The sequence below is a fragment of the Mesoplodon bidens genome, assembly GCF_964165515.1.
Source record: "Mesoplodon bidens genome assembly, chromosome: 3".
NCBI classification, from domain to species: domain Eukaryota; kingdom Metazoa; phylum Chordata; class Mammalia; order Artiodactyla; family Ziphiidae; genus Mesoplodon; species Mesoplodon bidens.
Genome location: NC_138178.1, coordinates 92,203,391 through 92,221,529, shown reverse-complemented (window position 1 = coordinate 92,221,529; position 18,139 = coordinate 92,203,391). Strand labels below are relative to the sequence as shown.

Below are 18,139 nucleotides of genomic sequence, written 5' to 3'. Positions count from 1 at the left end.
ATAAAATTGGGTTTTCCCTGGTAAGAGTTTTGCCTTTGCCCTATTCCTTTTTTTTTAACATCTTCATTGGAGTATAATTGCTTTACAATTGCGTGTTGGTTTCTGCTGTATAACAAAGTGAATCAGCTGTACATATACATATATCCCCGTATCTCCTTCTTTCGTCTCCCTCCCACCCTCCATATCCCACCCCTCTAGGTGGACACAAAGCACCGAGTTGATCTCCCCGTGCTATGCGGCTGCTTCCCACTAGCTTTCTATTTTACATTTGGTAGTGTATATATGTCCATGCCACTCTCTCACTTCATCTCAGCTTACCCTTCCCCCTTCCCGTGTCCTCAAGTCCATTCTCTACGTCTGCGTCTTTATTCCTGTCCTGCCCCTAGGTTCTTCAGAACCATTTTTTTTTTTTTAGATTCCATATATCTGTGTTAGCATATGGTATTTGTTTTTCTCTTTCTGATTTACTTCACTCTGTATGACAGACTCTAGGCCCATCCACCTCACTACAAATAACTCAATTTCGTTTCTTTTTACGGCTGAGTAATATTCCATTGTATATATGTGCCACGTCTTCTTTATCCATTCATCTGTCGATGGACACTTAGGTTGCTTCCATGTCCTGGCTATTGTAAATAGGGCTGTGTGTGTGAACATTGTGATACATGACTCTTTGAATTATGGTTTGCTTGCCCTATTCCTTTTTTTCTTTTTTCTTGCAGTATGCGGGCCTCTCACTGTTGTGGCCTCTCCCGTTGCGGAGCACAGGCTCTGGATGCGCAGGCTCAGTGGCCATGGCTCACGGGCCCAGCCACTCCGCAGCATGTGGGATCTTCCCGGACCAGGGCACGAACCCGTGTCCCCTGCATCAGCAGGCGGACTCTCAACCACTGCACCACCAGGGAATCCCCTGCCCTATTCCTTTTGCACATTCTCTTCATCTGGAGGTTGGAGGGCTGGTCCTGGGTCTTTTAAAATTGACTCATTCTCCATGCCCAGTTATGATGGGTCCCAATGGATATGGATACAGATACTAAGGAAGGATTTTCATTTCTATTTTACCACATTCTAATTTGTTTTTCCACCTAGAACATAAAGATTCAGACAGGCATACTTGTAGTAACCCCAGGCAGCCAGAAAAAGCAGGTAAAGATTGATCTTTTCCTACCAGCAACAACTTAATCATAATTTGCATATATACATTAAAAAAAACCACCTAGAGAACCACTGGGCATTTTATAGATAGAATTTTTATTAACATGGTATCCCTGAGAGGCAGATTAAGGTGTAAACACTGTTCTGCTTTACAGAAAGGGAAATGGAGGCAGGTTGACTTACACATAAGACATCTGGAACCAGAATTTTATCTGTTGGTACCAAAACCAGTGCTTTTCCCACAAGACTGTACATAGATATACTGAAGACAGTGATCTCTCATTTTTTAAAAAACACTATAGCACACTTCCTAAACTTCCTAAACTCAGATCCCGAGGCATTGCTTTAGACTCGTGTTTCTTGTATCTTCCTGTCTGCTTAGGCAACATAATTGAGACACCATCTCCCCTTAATTTGTAAGAGTTAGGAATTAGGAAATTCCCTCAGCACCAGAACCCTAATTAATCTTTCATCTACCACAGTAAACTATGGATTTTAGAAAATTCTACCTCCCCACTTCTCTCTCAGATCTCATTCCCATCCCAACTCATTCACTGTGACTAATGATGCAGCTACTTATCCCAGGCCTTGGCCATCACTCACGTTCTTCTTTCCTCTGAACTGCCCATTGAAGTATCTTCTTAAGATACTGGTTTCTGACCTTTGTCTCCCATGGGAGCTAGTCCCCTAAGACTGCTCATCCTTCTTCCCCAGCGCCAGTCAGCTGTTTCCTTGTCAGTAAGCACAGCACAGTACCTGATTTACTCTGGAGGATAGGAGCCCATCTCCTGATCTGCCTGGCACTCCATGTGTTAGCTGAGGCGAGTCCCTCTCTGCCTTCTGCACGGCCCATATCTTGCTACCCCTCCAATTTTGTGCTACTCCAAGCTTTGTCTAACCTTCCTTACAGTCTGTCCTTTGCCCTCTGCTCCCTTGCTCCCCAGTTTTCCCATTTTTCACCCATTCAGCACTCAATTTTGCAATGAGTTTTGGAAAGTTCATCCCACCCAGTAACCTTCCCTCTGAGCACTTCCTGCTTCATGAAGCCTTCCTGATTAAAGAGAAGAAAATACCTCTCAAATTTTTTCCAAACTCTAATGCATTAGACCTTAAGTTTTATGTATAGTGTTACTACCTAGCTTTCTAGACTTCTCTAAAACTGTTTCAGCTATACATGTGCACTGTTTGTCCATGTCAATGTCATCTGTTTTAGGTTGTAAGGAAGAGGACAGGGTCTGTTTAACTTGTGCTGTACCTGCTCATCATACTGCTATGAACATGTGGGCAATTAATTCAATACTATTTGATCATAAAGATCAGAATTACACTTGCATTTGAAGAGCTGCTTTTAAAAGTAGATGTATGGGCTTCCCTGGTGGCGCAGTGGTTGGGAGTCCGCCTGCCGATGCAGGGGACGCGGGTTCGTGCCCCGGTCCGGGAAGATCCCACGTGCCGCGGAGTGTCTGGGCCCGTGAGCCATGGCCGCTGGGCCTGCGCGTCCGGAGCCTGTGCTCCGCAGCGGGAGGGGCCACAGAAGTGAGAGGCCCGCATACCGCAAAAAAAAAAAAAAAATAAAAAAAAATAAAAGTAGATGTATACAGTTGAATATGTGTGCATGTGTGCGTGTAAGTATTGTCAACGCCACTGACCAAAGAAAATCTGTCCTCCTTACCATTAGGGTAAAGAGTTGTTGGCACAAAGTGGTCTGTTTTCCCAGTCCACGGGAATGTGGCAAGTGGCCTCTGCGCATTGCAGGTCAGTATTATGTCCACAGGGTGCATGACACTAGCCCAGGTGTTTAGCATGTGTGGAATATGGACAGTTCCCTCTTGGCAGTTCTAACTGCTTTCCCTGTCACCGCATCCTACTGGCTTGCTCTTTAAGCTTCTGGACCACAAGGGACACATGAAATTCAGATGAGATGGACCAGAAAAAAAAAAATCACACCAGACGCTGTAAATACAGTATTTTTCTATTCCAAAGCTTCTAGGGCTTGGAAGAAACTAAGAAATCCAGGGTTCACACCTCAATATTTATACGAGGTTTACATTGTTTCCCCATATAGCACACCTAGGTTCTTGACAAAATGACTTATAGGTCAGAACCAAATTGGACACTTAAACTCTCCTTCTTTAAGGTAAAGGAAGAGTGTTAATGACAAATATGTCATTCTGAGCACAGGGTTAAGTGAGCAGGAAAAGTCATTCTTTTTTGCATTTCCATTGCTATATAAAGAGCTACACCCATTCAATGAGAATTCTCACTACTTTTCCATGAAATGCTGTGATGGGTTTTTCTAGTTGAAATGCAGTTTATAACAGGATGAGTAAAGAAGGGTGCACGTCAAACTCATAGGATCTACTATTGTGTCCTCTCTATTAAGGGAACAACATAGGCACTGAGAGGGAAAGCTGTTACCGTCGATAAAGGCAAGGAGAGGGAATGAAATCTTCCTTTCATTCTTTTTTTTTTTTTTTGCAGTACACAGGCCTCTCACTGTTGTGGCCTCTCCCGTTGCAGAGCACAGGCCCCGGATGCGCAGGCTCAGTGGCCATGGCTCACGGGCCCAGCCGCTCCGCAGCATGTGGGATCTTCCCAGGCTGGGGCATGAACCCATGTCCCCTGCATCGGCAGGCGGGCTCTCAACCACTGCGCCACCAGGGAAGCTCAAATCTTCCTTTCATTCTTAAGATGCTTTGGGAATTTGACTCTAGATCCAGGAGAAACATAGGAACAAACAGTGGGGTAAATTCTAGAGTATTTCCTATACTAGTCAGGCACAGATTAGGAGAGATGGATCTCACTATTGGAGGACTTTTCTAAACAATTTCAATACATGTAATGAGACTGTTTTCTTCATAGATCCTCAGGGGCTTACTTAGGGGCTGGCTGTGAGAGAAGTTTTTCTCGTGTGTGGATCTCTCGGTGCTTATTAAGAGCAGAGCTTTTACTGAAGCACTTGCCACAGTCATGACACCCATAGGGTTTCTCTCCTGTGTGGGTTCTGTGGTGTGCACGTAAGTCAGAACTCTTACTGAAACTCTTTCCACAGTCAGGACACACATGGGGTCGCTCTCCTGTGTGTATCCTTCGATGTGCACTAAAATGAGAACTGTTATTGAAGCTTTTCCCACACTCTTCACACTGATAGGGCTTTTCTCCTGTGTGGGTTCTCTGGTGAATGATAAGGCTTGAGCTCTGGTTGAAGCGTTTTCCACACTCACCACACTGATATGGTTTCTCTCCTGTGTGGATTCTTCTATGGGTGATGAAATTCGAACTGTCACGGAAGCTTTTCCCACAGTCAAGACATTTATAAGGTTTCTCTCCAGTGTGGATTCTCCGGTGTCTAATGAGGCGTGCACTCCGACTGAAGCTTTTCCCACAGTCAGCGCATTTATATGGATTTTCTACTTGAGGGGATATCTGATGCATGAGATGGGAGTTTGGACCAAAGCTTTTGCCATATCTGAGATATTTATAGGGTCTCTCCCCCAAGTAAGGTCTCTGATGACTTAGAACTTTACCTAAACTCCTCTCTGGGAATGTTGGTTTTCCTCTTCTCTCCCCTGGGGTCTTCTCCCACTGTCTTCCTGATCTACATTCACTCTCAATGCCTTTACCTTGATTAAGATGCCGGGGAATTTTCCTCTCAGACCTTGCAAGTAACGTCCTGTGTAGTTGTACTTCCTCAGCAATATCCCGTTTTAGATTCTCTTCATTCTCAAATCCGGCCTCAAAACCTGACATAAGAATAGAATTTTAAAAGTTATCCATTTTCTCAATTGTTATGTACCAGGGTAAAGCAAGTATCACATTAGATGATTAAATGTAAAAATTAGGGAGCTCTAGATCCCAAATAACTACCATCTGTTAAAATTCCGATGTTTTACTTCTCTAATGGAATCGATGCTCTGTGGAACACACTTAAAGAATGCTGATCTAAAGAACTTTTGGAAAAGAAAACTTATTTATCAAATGCCCAAGCACTGTGTTAGGTGCTTCACTGTGGTACTTCATTTACATCAACCTTGTGAGGTAGGTCTTAACATATGAGCGAATTTACAGGGGTAAGTAACTTGCTCTAAGGTACTCAACTAATAAACAACATAGTCTAGATTCACATACATATATGTGTGTGACTCCAAAATCAGAATAATTTTTCTCACAAGGAGGGAAGCCATAATGAAGTTTGGGGGTTCTTTTTCTTATACAGTAGCTGAGATTCAAAGGATCAGTCCCCTCAGAAATCTCAGACTTTTGCATAAGTGTGTCTGAAGAAAGAGGTTGTCAGGTTTTCATATATGTGTATAAAGCAAGCATACAGCTGGTTTACAAGCTGAAACTAGAAGAAAAAACAAATGAGAATGAACTTTAAAAATCAACTTCATCCATCTATGGGTATATGACATGCTACCTGGGAAATGTAGGCTTTCAGATTCCCTGCTAGGTAAGCTGCCTAGTAACCTAGCAGGTCACGTGCAGATGATGGCTAACTGACAAAGTCTGCAGCCATCTCAGATTGATGCTGTAGTGTGAGGAGGCAGGTCAAGTGAATAGGGGATATAAACTAGCTGCTTTATAATAGGAAACATGGAGAAGAGAGAAGGTGGTCACAATAAGAATCCATGAGAGCTGGGTGTAGAGGCCACTTCTGATCTTCAATCTCATGATTTTTCTCCTAAATCCCACTGCCTTCCCTTTGCTATTTGCTATTTCTACCTTAAGAAGTAAAAGGATCTTACCACTGGGGCTCTGAAATAAGACTGGAGCACGGGTCATAGCCTCTGGGGGTACCTCAGTATCCTCTTCATCGTCTTCAGAATCTTCTTCTATGGCCTCATCTGCTTCCTCGGCTTGCTTCTCGGCTTCGGCCTCACTGGTCTCCTGGGTGGGACACAAGGCTGCCTCCTCTTCCCGACCATCACTGGGCAGGGCAGCACCCCGGGCACTCACCAAAGCATCCATCTCTTCAAAGAAGGGACAGGTCTCTGGTGCTTGGCCATTCTTGACCTTCCGATAGCTGGTGTGGAGGCTTTTAAACTTGGTCCGACACTGCTCTGGTGTCCTAAGGAAGCCATATTCCCATAACCGCTCAGCCACTGCTCCATACAACTGGCTGTTGCGGTGGCAGTTCTGGAGGGCTTCATAAAACTGAGTCTCGCTAAGAATTGCAAGGTAGGTCTTTGTCTCTTCATAGCCCCAGTGTACACCTGGCACCAGAAGAGAAATTTCAGCATCACTTAATCCAGGGCTTTATAGTCTCAATTCCTCAGTCCTATCATCTGCATCATGAAAAATCACCTAAGCTTGGGCTCCTAGGTGAAAAAGTAAAAACACCTCATGTTTCCAAAATCAATACAAACTTTCAGAATGTTTTGCTTCTCTATATCCTATATCGATTTCACAGAGACCTTTATTCCTACATTCTGTTCAAAAGAGGCCTTTCCACCTTATCACTGTAACAATCATTATGTACACTGAGGCAGGTGTACAGAATGCATTTCCCCATTCTTCTGGTAGTTCTGGAATTCTGATCCTAATTAGAAAATAACTGGTATGGGGAAGAAGACCCACAATCAGTCACTGTCAGCCATGAGCCATCCCTAAAGTCTCTGATCAATCTTTTTCTACCAGTCCTACTTCCTTATGAATTAAGTTTCCCATGGAATGACTCAAAATCCCAAGGAAGAGTCTCTTTCAGAATCACACTGCTTAATCCAATCCATTTTACGGCCCTTCTTCACTTGCCACAATCTCAAAAAAATCCAGCCCAGCAATAGCAAAGACCTGAAGCGTACAAGATAAGAACCTGTAGTCATGCACCTTCTTAGGAGTGAAGGCGTGGCAGAGCTAGAAAGAGGAGGGAAGCAGAGCACATAGCATCTTCTGGCCTGAGCTCTGCAGTACTTGGCAGTACTTCTCCAGGATGACTACAGGCTCTGCTCTACCCAAGGGAGAGGGAAGGGAGATTCTAAGAGCCTGCCTCCCACTTGAGAGCTAGCTGGAGATTACATTGCTTCCATTACCCTCCACTCACTGCAAGTGAAGCAGCTAGCCCATGTGCCATGTTTGTGATTTACCGAAATTTATTCCAGTGACAAAACGGGGAAAAAAAATTTTTTTTTTAAATTTAGGCCATGCAGCATGCAGGATCTTAGTTCCCAGACCAGGGATAGAACCCGTGCCCCCCGCAGTAGAAGCTCAGAGTCCCAATCATTGGACCACCAGGGAAATCCCAAAATTTTTTTTAAAAAGGAAAAGGAGGGGCTTCCCTGGTGGTGCAATGGTTAAGAATCTGCCTGCCAATGCAGAGGACATGGGTTCGAGCCCTGGTCCGGGAAGAGCCCACATGCCATGGAGCAACTAAGCCCGTGCGCCACAACTACTGAGCCTGTGTGCCACAACTACTGAAGCCCACGTGCCTAGAGCCCGTGCTTCATAACAAGAGAAGCCACCGCAATGAAGAGTAGCCCCCGCTCGACGCAACTAAAGAAAGCCCACGCGCAGCAACAAAGGCCCAACACAGCCAAAAATAAATAAATAAATAAATAAATAAATATATTTATTTATTTTAAAAAGGAAAAGAAAAAATCCAAGACAGAAGAACACTAGAACAGAACAAAAGTAACAACACATATAATGAAACATGGAAGGGACACATAACTGTTCCCAGTGCAACTGCAACTCTGGAGTAGTCCTGCTGCTGTGCCACATTTTACAGTTGAGGACGCAAACTGTGAAATGGTCAGATAGCTGTGCGAGGTCACCCAGCTGATTAGTGGTCAGGGTTAGAAACGAAGTCTCCTGATTCATATTTGGTGCTCTTCCCATAGCAACATGGTTGTACAAATTACATCAACAGTAATAAGTGATATTTTAAAATGGTTCCATAGGCAAATAATATTTCAGCAGAGTGTTAAGCAAGGTTTCTTGCTGCAAGACTTCTTAGTCCTGTTAAAATGCCAGAGTGTGTTGCAGATCTCACAGAGGAAACAAAATGTTTCCCCAACTTTGGGCAGTCCTTCACTATGCTCTTCTAAGTAAAAAGGAACACATAATAAACTGACCTTGAGTTTGGAGAAGTAAAGATAAAACACCAGTTCATATAAGGTGCTCAACAAATATTAGTTCTCCTTAAAGATAATACAGTACCAAGTTTTTCTCAGCCTTCAGTGATTTTATAATCAGGAAAAAATATTTTAAGAAAGAAATGGAAGGAATGATACTCCTTTTCACGAGTCTCCTGAATTCTCTGAGTGTATTTCTTTAGAATATATAAAATTATTCTCTACTTACTATTAGCTCACTGATTTTCCCACAAAAGAGAATGAAATACACAAAGAACTGAGAAGTGCCTCTGTTCTCTAAGTGACAAAGCTGGCAGGTGACATTAAGCTTCCTGACTCCACATCCAGCCTCATAACTCCTCAGTCTAATCCTAAAACCCCAAGAAGAAAAGCTTACCACTTGGGCTTCGGAAAAGGACGGGTGTGGTGGAGTTGTCGGGGTCCTGGGAGGTGGCCTCCTGGCCCGCTTCCTCACTGTCAGACTCTTCAGCCACGGCATCTTCTCCCTCCTTATGCTGCCGGTCCTGTTGCTCTGGCTCCTCAGTCTCAGCATCACTGCCCACCAGGCCAGAGTGAGAGGCTGCGTCCTCCAGGCCATTACTGGGCAGGGCAATGACCTGGGCACTCATCAGGGCTTCCATCTCTTCAAAGAAGGGGCAGGTCTCAGGTGGGTGGCCACTCTTGACTTTCCGATAGCTCTTCTGGAGACCTTTGAACTTGGTCCTACACTGCTCCAGGGTCCGGAGGAACCCATACTCCCGGAGCCGCTCAGCCACAGCCCCATACACTTGGCTGTTTCGATGACAGTTTCGGAGAGCCTCATAAAACTCAGTTTGACTGAGAATTGCGAGGAGAGTTCTGGTCTCTTCATAGCCCCAGTGCACACCTGCCACCTTCTCATCCTCGAAGCCCCAGTGATCCTGTTCCACCCACCTTCTCTCTCTCCTGGATGGTAACAGATCAGCATGCATTCGTTTGTCTCCTGTGTGACTGCCTCTTGGGAGTTCCTTCTCCTTGGAGCCCAGATCTGGGATCCATGGCTCTCCTTGCTCCAACTTGGAGACCACACTAGATTTAGGAAATGGAAATCCTGCTTGCAGGGAAGCAAACAAAGGATATCATAGTTTGGACTGATCATAAAAAACATCTCTGAGTTCAGACCTGCCTTTTTTATCCAAGAGGCTTATAAAGCAAAGTATCTAAGAAAATGTTTTTAGAAAGTTCAATGGGTTGAAGAAAGTGGGGAAAAATACATGAAACCTCAAAAAATGAGAAATATTTTATTTTCCAGAGCAGGGTGACAAGAGAGGAAAACGTTCTGTTGTGTGTTCAGAGCAGATAATTCTGTTCCAAGTTGCTCCCTAGCTCTCCTAACCACTTGTAGGCAGGTCCTGCACTGCTGGAAAGTCACCTCCTGCCTCCTACATAGCTGACCAACGTGGGGGTTATTCCAAGTACAACTTGTAGCAGGCCCTCTGGATCCACGGTTCCTCCACATCTGCAGACTTACCCAACCACAGTACTGTAGTAATTACTATTGAAAAATATCCATGTATAAGTGGACCCACACAGTTCAAACTCACGTTGTTCAAGGATCAGCTGTAGTTCTCTACTTGGGGCCAGAGAATTAAACTCAGAGTGATTTCAAGGGGGAGACTGTCTTCAACTCTTCCATTTCCTTTACACTGAATCACGAAGTTCTAAAGGTTTTTCCCTTAGTATATCCTTTATTCCTACTGCCACCATCCAAGTCTAGACCCCTTGCCTTCTCACACCTGGGTAACTGCAGCAGTCACTGTCCTACCTAACTCCAGGCTCTTGCTTCCTCAGCTCACATGCTATTTGTATTGCCAAACCTTAACCTGAGTGGTTACCAGGCATGGCCCGTTCAAAGCAGACTCCTCTCTCCAGAACACTGCACACGTTTATTCACCACTCTGTGCCTTTCCTTTAACTCCCTCCCTTCTACCGAAATTTAACCCATCAGTGCCCTCATGAAGCCTTCCCTACAGCCCTCCCTCATCTCCCACTCTGCCAAACTCCTATTGTACTCACACAATTGAGTAACAAGTCATTGTTTGGCATTGTTTCAATACAGTTCAGTTCAGCACATATTTATGTTCACTTTTGTGTCCTCAATCATATTATAGGCTTTTTGAGGATAGGCACCTTTTCTCATTGCAGAGTACCCTGCAGGGTGTTGAGCACATGGTAGGTGTTCAAAACTGATTAATTCTGCAAGTCTGTGTGTGCAGTTGAGGGACTGCATCTGGATGACTAAACAGAGACCACTACCAGACTGGCTGAGAAGGCTAGCGTCTTGGCTGATAAGATCAGAATTCAAAACAAACCTCAACAAGTTAAAGAAGTGATCAAAGAAAAAAACACACAAAATGGAGTTCTGCAGAGTACAACGAAGAAAAACAAGTTTCACAAAATCAAGTTTAAGAACTAGGCACAAAGACAATGGGGAAAGCTCTAAGAGACGGGGGAGTATCAAGTGAATGACAATCATTAGTTGAGTTATATGGAAAGAAAGTGCAGTGAAATTCTGAAGTAAAATTCTTACTCTGCCTCTACCTACCAGACACTCACTGGAATAATATATATAATTTAATTCTCCACGATTAACATGCTATTTGGAGAACTTAAAGTTTCCAAGGGAGAGTAACAAAAACTTAGTAGGTCTGAAGAATGGAGATTCTGGGGAAAAGCAGAAAGAAACAAATATAGTTTAATATGGAGAAAGAAAATGACTAAAAGGAAAATGTGCTTTCAAGTATAGAAAAGAATTTTTATCTAGAAAATACTGACGTAGTGTCATCGTTACCAGGAGGAAAGAAATTCCAAGTTCTGGAAAAACTAGGGAGCCATCCTCTGGCAGACTTATCAAAAGAGGAAATATAAGAATTGCAGCAGAGAGCTAAACTATATGCCTTCAGGAGGTCCCCAACAACTGCATACTCTATGTCCACTCTTTCCTGAAATCCCTTTCCCACTCACTACTCCCAACCCTACTTCCCAATTTAGAATGGCATCCTATCTTCCCATATAAATCTACTCCTCACCGCTCCTTTGAAAAGGTCTGAGCTTCTCCTTTGGGTTCATCTGCTCCTGTGGTCCCAGGTCTGGGTTTCTTGCCCTCTCTTTCTTGGGTACACCCCTGGGCTGGGGTTCCACTGACTCCTGCCGAACACTTAATAACTCTCGTGATGATTTCAGGGGTGTCATCTTCTCCAAGCGCACTTCCTGCCCCTTCACAGAGACTGTGACCTAGAAACAACCCCCATGAATTGTCACTGCAAGGTCATAATGAGGGGTATTCCCAGAGGAGATTATTTATTACCCCAAAAGAAATCATCCTTTTGGGACATGGCTAGGGTTGGGGCGGGGGGTGGTTAATAGTGAACAAGGGTCTTTCTTAGTCCATTACTGTTAGCTTAGAGCAGCTGAAACTACAAAAGAAAAAGATCAAAATAGTAAACCCGACTCCAGGCTAAAAAATAACTCCCCTTTCTTCCCTATTAAGTAAAAAACTATGAAACTATGAATAACTTGTTATGATACCTAGCAAAGGTACACCCAGGTAGCATCTCCCAATAAGCTCTATCTGAAAAAGTTACCTGTTAAAGGACCAGAAGTATAAGCATCACCAAGGGAGACTGTGCCCCACTTTAAATCTGACTGTGCCTTAATCTGGCCTTTTATCCTGCCCCTGCCCAGTCACACACTTCTGAATACCCCCTCCCTGCTCACCGAACGTCCAGGTCTTCCAGGCTCTCTTTCTAATTCTTCCACCAGAGCCACTGCCTCCTCTCCACTTTCTGGACATTGCTTTTGTACCCATTTCTGGATCTCCCCAGGTAAGACGGTCAGGAACTGCTCTAGCACCAACAATTCTACAATCTGCTCCTTGGTGCGCACCTCCGGCCTTAGCCACCGACAGCAAAGTTCCCAGAGTTGGCTGAAAGCCTCCCGGGGCCCAGCTACCTCCTGGTAATGAAATCTCCTGAAGCGCTGTCGGAAGGTCTCAGAGTTAGTGCCATTCCCTCTCAGGGTGGGTTTGGCCATCGTTCACAGCAGAAAGCAGCTTCCCTCCACTTAAGGATCTAGGTTCCAGGGCTTATACCCATCTTCTCATGTCCTTGGAGAATCACCTGCAGATGAGTCTCTCTCTGTAAGAAAAGTTTCCTCCTAGGGTAGAGAGAGATGGCACTATCAGAAGGAATATACTCATATGTCTAAAGTCTTGCCAGAGCTGGCCTGACTTCCCAGATGCTCCACGTAGCACCAACTTCAGGAAAGCAAGCCAAAACCGAGCATGAAGGTGAGAGACCATTCAAAAGCTGCATTTCTGGGCGACTTCCAGGGCAGCCCGGGTAAGCAGCAAAGAATAGAAAGTACTGTCTGTTCCTCTTCCACCTCCCCCAAATCTGACCCACTGAGCTCCCCCGACCAGTGTAGCATAGTCTGTTCGAACCATATGGGAGCTCGAGAGGTTCTAAAGGCATGTCACCATCCTGCTGAAGGCAACAAAAAGCCTCTGTCCAGCGGGTCGCAGCTGATCTCCCCCAGTACCTCCGCCGTCCTTCGCCGGGCCCTCTCCGTCCGCCCCGCCCCCTCGGACTCCACCACTACCAATTCCCACCGCAAACAAAAATCAAGTACTGAATACTGGGTCTTTGTTCTCCCTCACAGCAGAAGTAAGCGCTCAGTAAATAGCCGGGAACTACTGACTGGAAACCTCGCGCATTGAGAAGTTGGTTTGGGCTCCTGAAGCGAGGGCCGGGTGGGCTTGGGGAGAGTCCCACTGAGTTGGTGGAGAGTGGGAGTCCGAAGGGGCAGTAGTCATGGGTCTCCTGAGGACGAGCTCGGGTGCTGGCCAGGCGCTCCGAGGGCTGCAAGGTTCGCGGATGCGGGGTTCCGGCCTCTTTGTCTTCTCTCCCTCCGGCCAGGTCACTCTCGAAAGCCGTCGTGAGCCCTTCCAGAGGCCTCCGACCGGGCTAAGCGCCCTGAAAGCACCCTCCGACCCACCCCTGGGAGCTTCTCCCTCTCGGGCTGTCGCTCAACCCACTCGCATTTCTGACCGCGGGCTGGCCTCACCCACTCGGGGTAGGGCTCCAGCCCGGGTGCTCCAGCCTTCCAGTCCAGCTCCCAAACCGGAAGTCCGAGCGGGCGACCCGGGCGCTGGAGGCGCATGCGCAAGGGAAGCTCCCGCGACTCCTGCGGAGCACCAGCTGGAGCCAGCGAGTGGGCCCAGGCGAGCGCGGCTCACTTCCGGGACGCGGCGCGCCGACCCCTTCCCGGCTTCCCGTCAGCTCTCCTCAGCAATAGTCTCGGCGGGTACAAGCAGGAGGAGCTGCCCGTCCCGGGGTCCTGTGCGCGTGTAGAGGAGGGAGCGCTCGCCTCTTTGGTCGCCTGGTGAGGCCCTGGAGGAGGGTGCGACGGATATAGGGACTTGAGGTCCGCCGTGGGAATGATCCACGAACTGCTCTTGGCTCTGAGCGGGTATCCAGGGTCCATTTTCACCTGGAACAAGCGGAATGGCCTGCAGGTACTGTCCGCCTCAGAGCGCGGGAACTAGCGAGAGCGGAACGGGTGGAGCGAGCTAGTGCCAAGGGGAGGAGTCTGAGGGACCGAGAAGGCGGGGCTTGCAGGGGCCGAGGCGTGGGGGGCTTGTCCCTGGGTAGGTAGCCGGAAGGCTCAGTAATTGTATGTGCTTTTAAACTGAGTTTTGAAAGCTAGTCCAAATACATAGTGCCTGACACACAATAAGGGTTCAGCCAGTTTTTGTTGGACGAAAAAGTGAGAGTGTTTCCCTTATTACTCCTCGACCGGGAAATTTCTGCACTAGGAGAATTTGGAGGGGGGTCTTCATGTAACCAGGAATGTGTGAGGGGGAAGGGCTATGTGCTATATGCTTTATCTCATTTAATCTTCACAACCACCTATCTCCATTTCAGAGATTAACTCCAGGTGTCAGGGATCACGTAGCGATTAGCAAACTTGGTCTTGAACCCAGTTTTGTTTTTTTTTTTTTGTAGACTTTTTAATGATGGCCATTGTGACTGGTGTAAGTGGTATCTCACTGTACTTTTGACTTGCATTTCTCTAATAAGTAGGGATGTTGAACATCTTTTCACAACTAAAGGGTATTTAAAAAATACTGTCCTCTATGTATATATAGAGTTTATTGCTGTTATTACCATAGAAAATAATCTGCATTCGTTATTGGTGGTGGGATTGAAACAAAATACAAATCTGATATATTTTAAGATTTAGGAGTGATTTTAACCAGTTTACTTAGATTTAAAGATGAGAAAACTGAGGCAAAGTGAAGTTAAGTTACTTGTGAAAGTCAAAGCTAGTAAGTGATGAAGCAGAAATTCAAATCCATGCCTTTATTTTATTTTCTTATATTTTGACTGATGGGTTTAGATTTGTATTGTTTAATTTCCAAGTATTTGGAGGGGTTTTTCTAGATATCTTAATGATTTCTAATTTAATTGCATTATAGTCAGAGAACAAGCTCTGTCAGATTTCAAATTTTCAAAATTTTGTTGAGCCTTATTTTTATCCTTGGTAATACTCCTTTTCTTGAGACCTACTTTGTCTGATAGTAACATAGCCAAGCCTGACAGAAAAACAGATTTTTATGTTTACTGTATGGTATGTCATTTTCCTTCTTTTTACTTTCAAACTATGTCTTTTTTTAATTCTTATTTTTTTATTTTTTTTATTAGTTTCTGCTTTATAACAAAGTGAATCAGTCATACATATACATCTGTTCCCACATCCCTTCCCTCATGCATCTCCCTCCCTCCCACCCTCCCCATCCCACCCCTCCAGGCAGTCACAAAGCACCGAGCTGATCTCCCTATGCTCTGCGGCTGCTTCCCACTATCTATCTACCTTACGTTTGGTAGTGTATATATGTCCATGCCTCTCTTTCGCTTTGTCACAGCTTACCCTTCCCCCTCCCCATATCCTCAAGTCCATTCTCAGGTAGGTCTGTGTCTTTATTCCCGTTTTACCCCTAGGTTCTTCATGACATTTTTTTTTAATTCCATATATATGTGTTAGCATACGGTATTTGTCTTTCTCTTTCTGACTTACTTCACTCTGTATGGCAGACTCTAGGTCTATCCACCTCATTACAAATAGCTCAGTTTCGTTTCTTTTTATGGCTGAGTAATATTCCATTGTATATATGTGCCACATCTTCTTTATCCATTCATCCGATGATGGACACTTAGGTTGTTTCCAGCTCCGGGCTATTGTGAATAGAGCTGCAATGAACATTTTGGTACATGTCTCTTTGAATTATGGTTTTCTCAGGGTATATGCCTAGTAGTGGGATTGCTGGGTCATATGGTAGTTCTATTTGTAGTTTTTTAAGGAACCTCCATACTGTTCTCCATAGTGGCTGTACCAATTCACATTCCCACCAGCAGTGCAAGAGTGTTCCCTTTTCTCCACACCCTCTCCAGCATTTATTGTTTCTAGATTTCTTGATGATGGCCATTCTGACTGGTGTGAGATGATATCTCATTGTAGTTTTGATTTGCATTTCTCTAATAATTAATGATGTTGAGCATTCTTTCATGTGTTTGTTGGCAGTCTGTATATCTTCTTTGGAGAAATGCCTATTTAAGTCTTCTGCCCATTTTTGGATTGGGTTGTTTGTTTTTTTGCTATTGAGCTGCATGAGCTGTTTATAAATTTTGGAGATTAATCCTTTGTCAGTTGCTTCATTTGCAAATATTTTCTCCCATTCTGAGGGTTCTCTTTTGGTGTTGTTTATGGTTTCCTTTGCTGTGCAAAAGCTTTGAAGTTTCATTAGGTCCCATTTGTTTATCTTTGTTTTTATTTCCATTTCTCTAGGAGGTGGGTCCAAAAGGATCTTGCTGTGATTTATGTCATAGAGTGTTCTGCCTATGTTTTGCTCTAAGAGTTTGATAGTGTCTGGCCTTACATTTAGGTCTTTAATCCATTTTGAGCTTATTTTTGTGTATAGTGTTAGGGAATGATCTAATCTCATACTTTTACATGTACCTGTCCAGTTTTGCCAGCACCACTTATTGAAGAGGCTGTCCTTTCTCCACTGTACATTCCTGCCTCCTTTATCAAAGATAAGTTGACCATATGTGCGTGGGTTTATCTCTGGGCTTTCTATCCTGTTCCATTGATCTATCTTTCTGTTTTTATGCCAGTACCACACTGTCTTGATTACTGTAGCTTTGTAGTATAGTCTGAAGTCAGGGAGCCTGATTCCTCCAGCTCCTTTTTTCGTTCTCAAGATTGCTTTGGCTATTCGGGGTCTTTTGTTTTTCCAAACAAATTTTGAAATTTTTTGTTCTAGTTCTGCGAAAAATGCCAGTGGTAGTTTGAGAGGAATTGCATTGAATCTGTAGATTGCTTTGCGTAGTAGAGTCATTTTCACAATATTGATTTTTCCAATCCAGGAACATGGTATATCTCTCCATCTATTTGTATCATCTTTAATTTCTTTCATCAGTGTCTTATAATTTTCTGCATACAGGTCTTTTGTCTCCTTAGGTAGGTTTATTCCTAGATATTTTATTCTTTTTGTTGCAATGGTAAATGGGAGTGTTTTCTTGATTTCATTTTCAGATTTTTCATCATTAGTGTACAGGAATGCCAGAGATTTCTGTGCATTAATTTTGTATCCTGCTACTTTACCAAATTCATTGATTAGCTCTAGTAGTTTTCTGGTAGCATCTTTAGGATTCTCTATGTATAGTATCATGTCATCTGCAAACAGTGACAGCTTTACTTCTTCTTTTCCAATTCGGATTCCTTTTATTTCCTTTTCTTCTCTGATTGCTGTGGCTAAAACTTCCAAAACTAGGTTGAATAAGAGTGGTGAGAGTGGGCAGCCTTGTCTTGTTCCTGATCTTAGTGGAAATGGTTTCAGTTTTTCACCATTGAGGACAATGTTGGCTGTGGGTTTGTCATATATGGCCTTTATTATGTTGAGGAAAGTTCCCTCTATGCCTACTTTCTGCAGGGCTTTTATCATAAATGGGTGTTGAATTTTGTCGAAAGCTTTCTCTGCATCTATTGAGATGATCATATGGTTTTTCTCCTTCAACTTGTTAATATGGTGTATCACATTGATTGATTTGCGTATATTGAAGAATCCTTGCATTCCTGGAATAAACCCCACTTGATCGTGGTGTATGATCCTTTTAATGTGCTGTTGGATTCTGTGTGCTAGTATTTTGTTGAGGATTTTTGCATCTATGTTCATCAGTGATATTGGCCTGTAGTTTTCTTTCTTTGTGACATCCTTGCCTGGTTTGGGTATCAAGGTGATGGTGGCCTCGTAGAATGAGTTTGGGAGTGTTCCTTCCTCTAATATTGTTTGGAAGAGTTTGAGAAGGATGGGTGTTAGCTCTTCTCTAAATGTTTGATAGAATTTGCCTGTGAAGCCATCTGGTCCTGGGCTTTTGTTTGTTGGAAGATTTTTAATCACAGTGTCAATTTCAGTGCTTGTGATTGGTCTATTCATATTTTCTATTTCTTCCTGATTCTGTCTTGGCAGGTTGTGCATTTCTAAGAATTTGTCCATTTCTTCCAGGTTGTCCATTTTATTGGCACAGAGTTGCTTGTAGTAATCTCTCATGATCTTTTGTATTTCTGCAGTGTCAGTTGTTACTTCTCCTTTTTCATTTCTAATTCTATTGATTTGAGTCTTCTCCCTTTTTTTCTTGATGAGTCTGACTAATGGTTTATCAATTTTATTTATCTTCTCAAAGAACCAGCTTTTAGTTTGGTTGATCTTTGCTCTCGTTTCCTTCATTTCTTTTTCATTTATTTCTGATCTGATCTTTATGATTTCTTTCCTTCTGCTAACTTTGGGGGTTTTTTGTTCTTCTTTCTCTAATTGC

The 18,139-nt window shown here is 44.0% G+C and overlaps 2 protein-coding genes across 3 annotated transcripts in view; one reads left to right on the top strand and one right to left on the bottom strand.

Annotated features, from left to right (window-relative positions):
- Positions 1-414: 414 nt before the first annotated feature.
- On the bottom strand, positions 415-12,298 carry ZSCAN29 (zinc finger and SCAN domain containing 29). The gene is made up of 5 exons (XM_081227656.1): positions 11,982-12,298; positions 11,294-11,498; positions 8,623-9,315; positions 5,901-6,368; positions 415-4,898 (listed from the first exon to the last, which is right to left on the bottom strand). Exons 1-5 carry the CDS (start codon positions 12,294-12,296, stop codon positions 4,030-4,032), a joined length of 2,550 nt encoding a protein of 849 aa, XP_081083782.1. The 5' UTR covers positions 12,297-12,298; the 3' UTR covers positions 415-4,029.
- Positions 12,299-13,666: 1,368 nt separating this feature from the next.
- Positions 13,667-18,139, top strand: part of TUBGCP4 (tubulin gamma complex component 4) — a 58,962-nt gene continuing 54,489 nt past the window's right edge. For both annotated transcript variants that reach the window (XR_014015306.1, XM_081227658.1), the window contains exon 1: positions 13,667-13,779. Coding sequence is in view for 1 of the 2 variants with exons in the window: in XM_081227658.1 (XP_081083784.1) it covers positions 13,702-13,779 (78 nt within the window). In the remaining variant the exon portion in view is untranslated. The remainder of the gene's footprint in view (positions 13,780-18,139) is intronic.

What these genes read in the sequence shown, in the direction of transcription:
- ZSCAN29 (XM_081227656.1), bottom strand. Translation starts at nt 12,296, where the DNA reads ATGGCCAAACCCACCCTGAGAGGGAATGGCACTAACTCTGAGACCTTC. An exon ending in CCTTTTCCGAAGCCCAAGTG is followed by an intron (nt 6,369 to 8,622) that starts GTAAGCTTTTCT and finishes TTCTGGTGCCAG; the next exon opens with GTGTACACTGGGGCTATGAA. An exon ending in CTTATTTCAGAGCCCCAGTG is followed by an intron (nt 4,899 to 5,900) that starts GTAAGATCCTTT and finishes TTCTTATGTCAG; the next exon opens with GTTTTGAGGCCGGATTTGAG.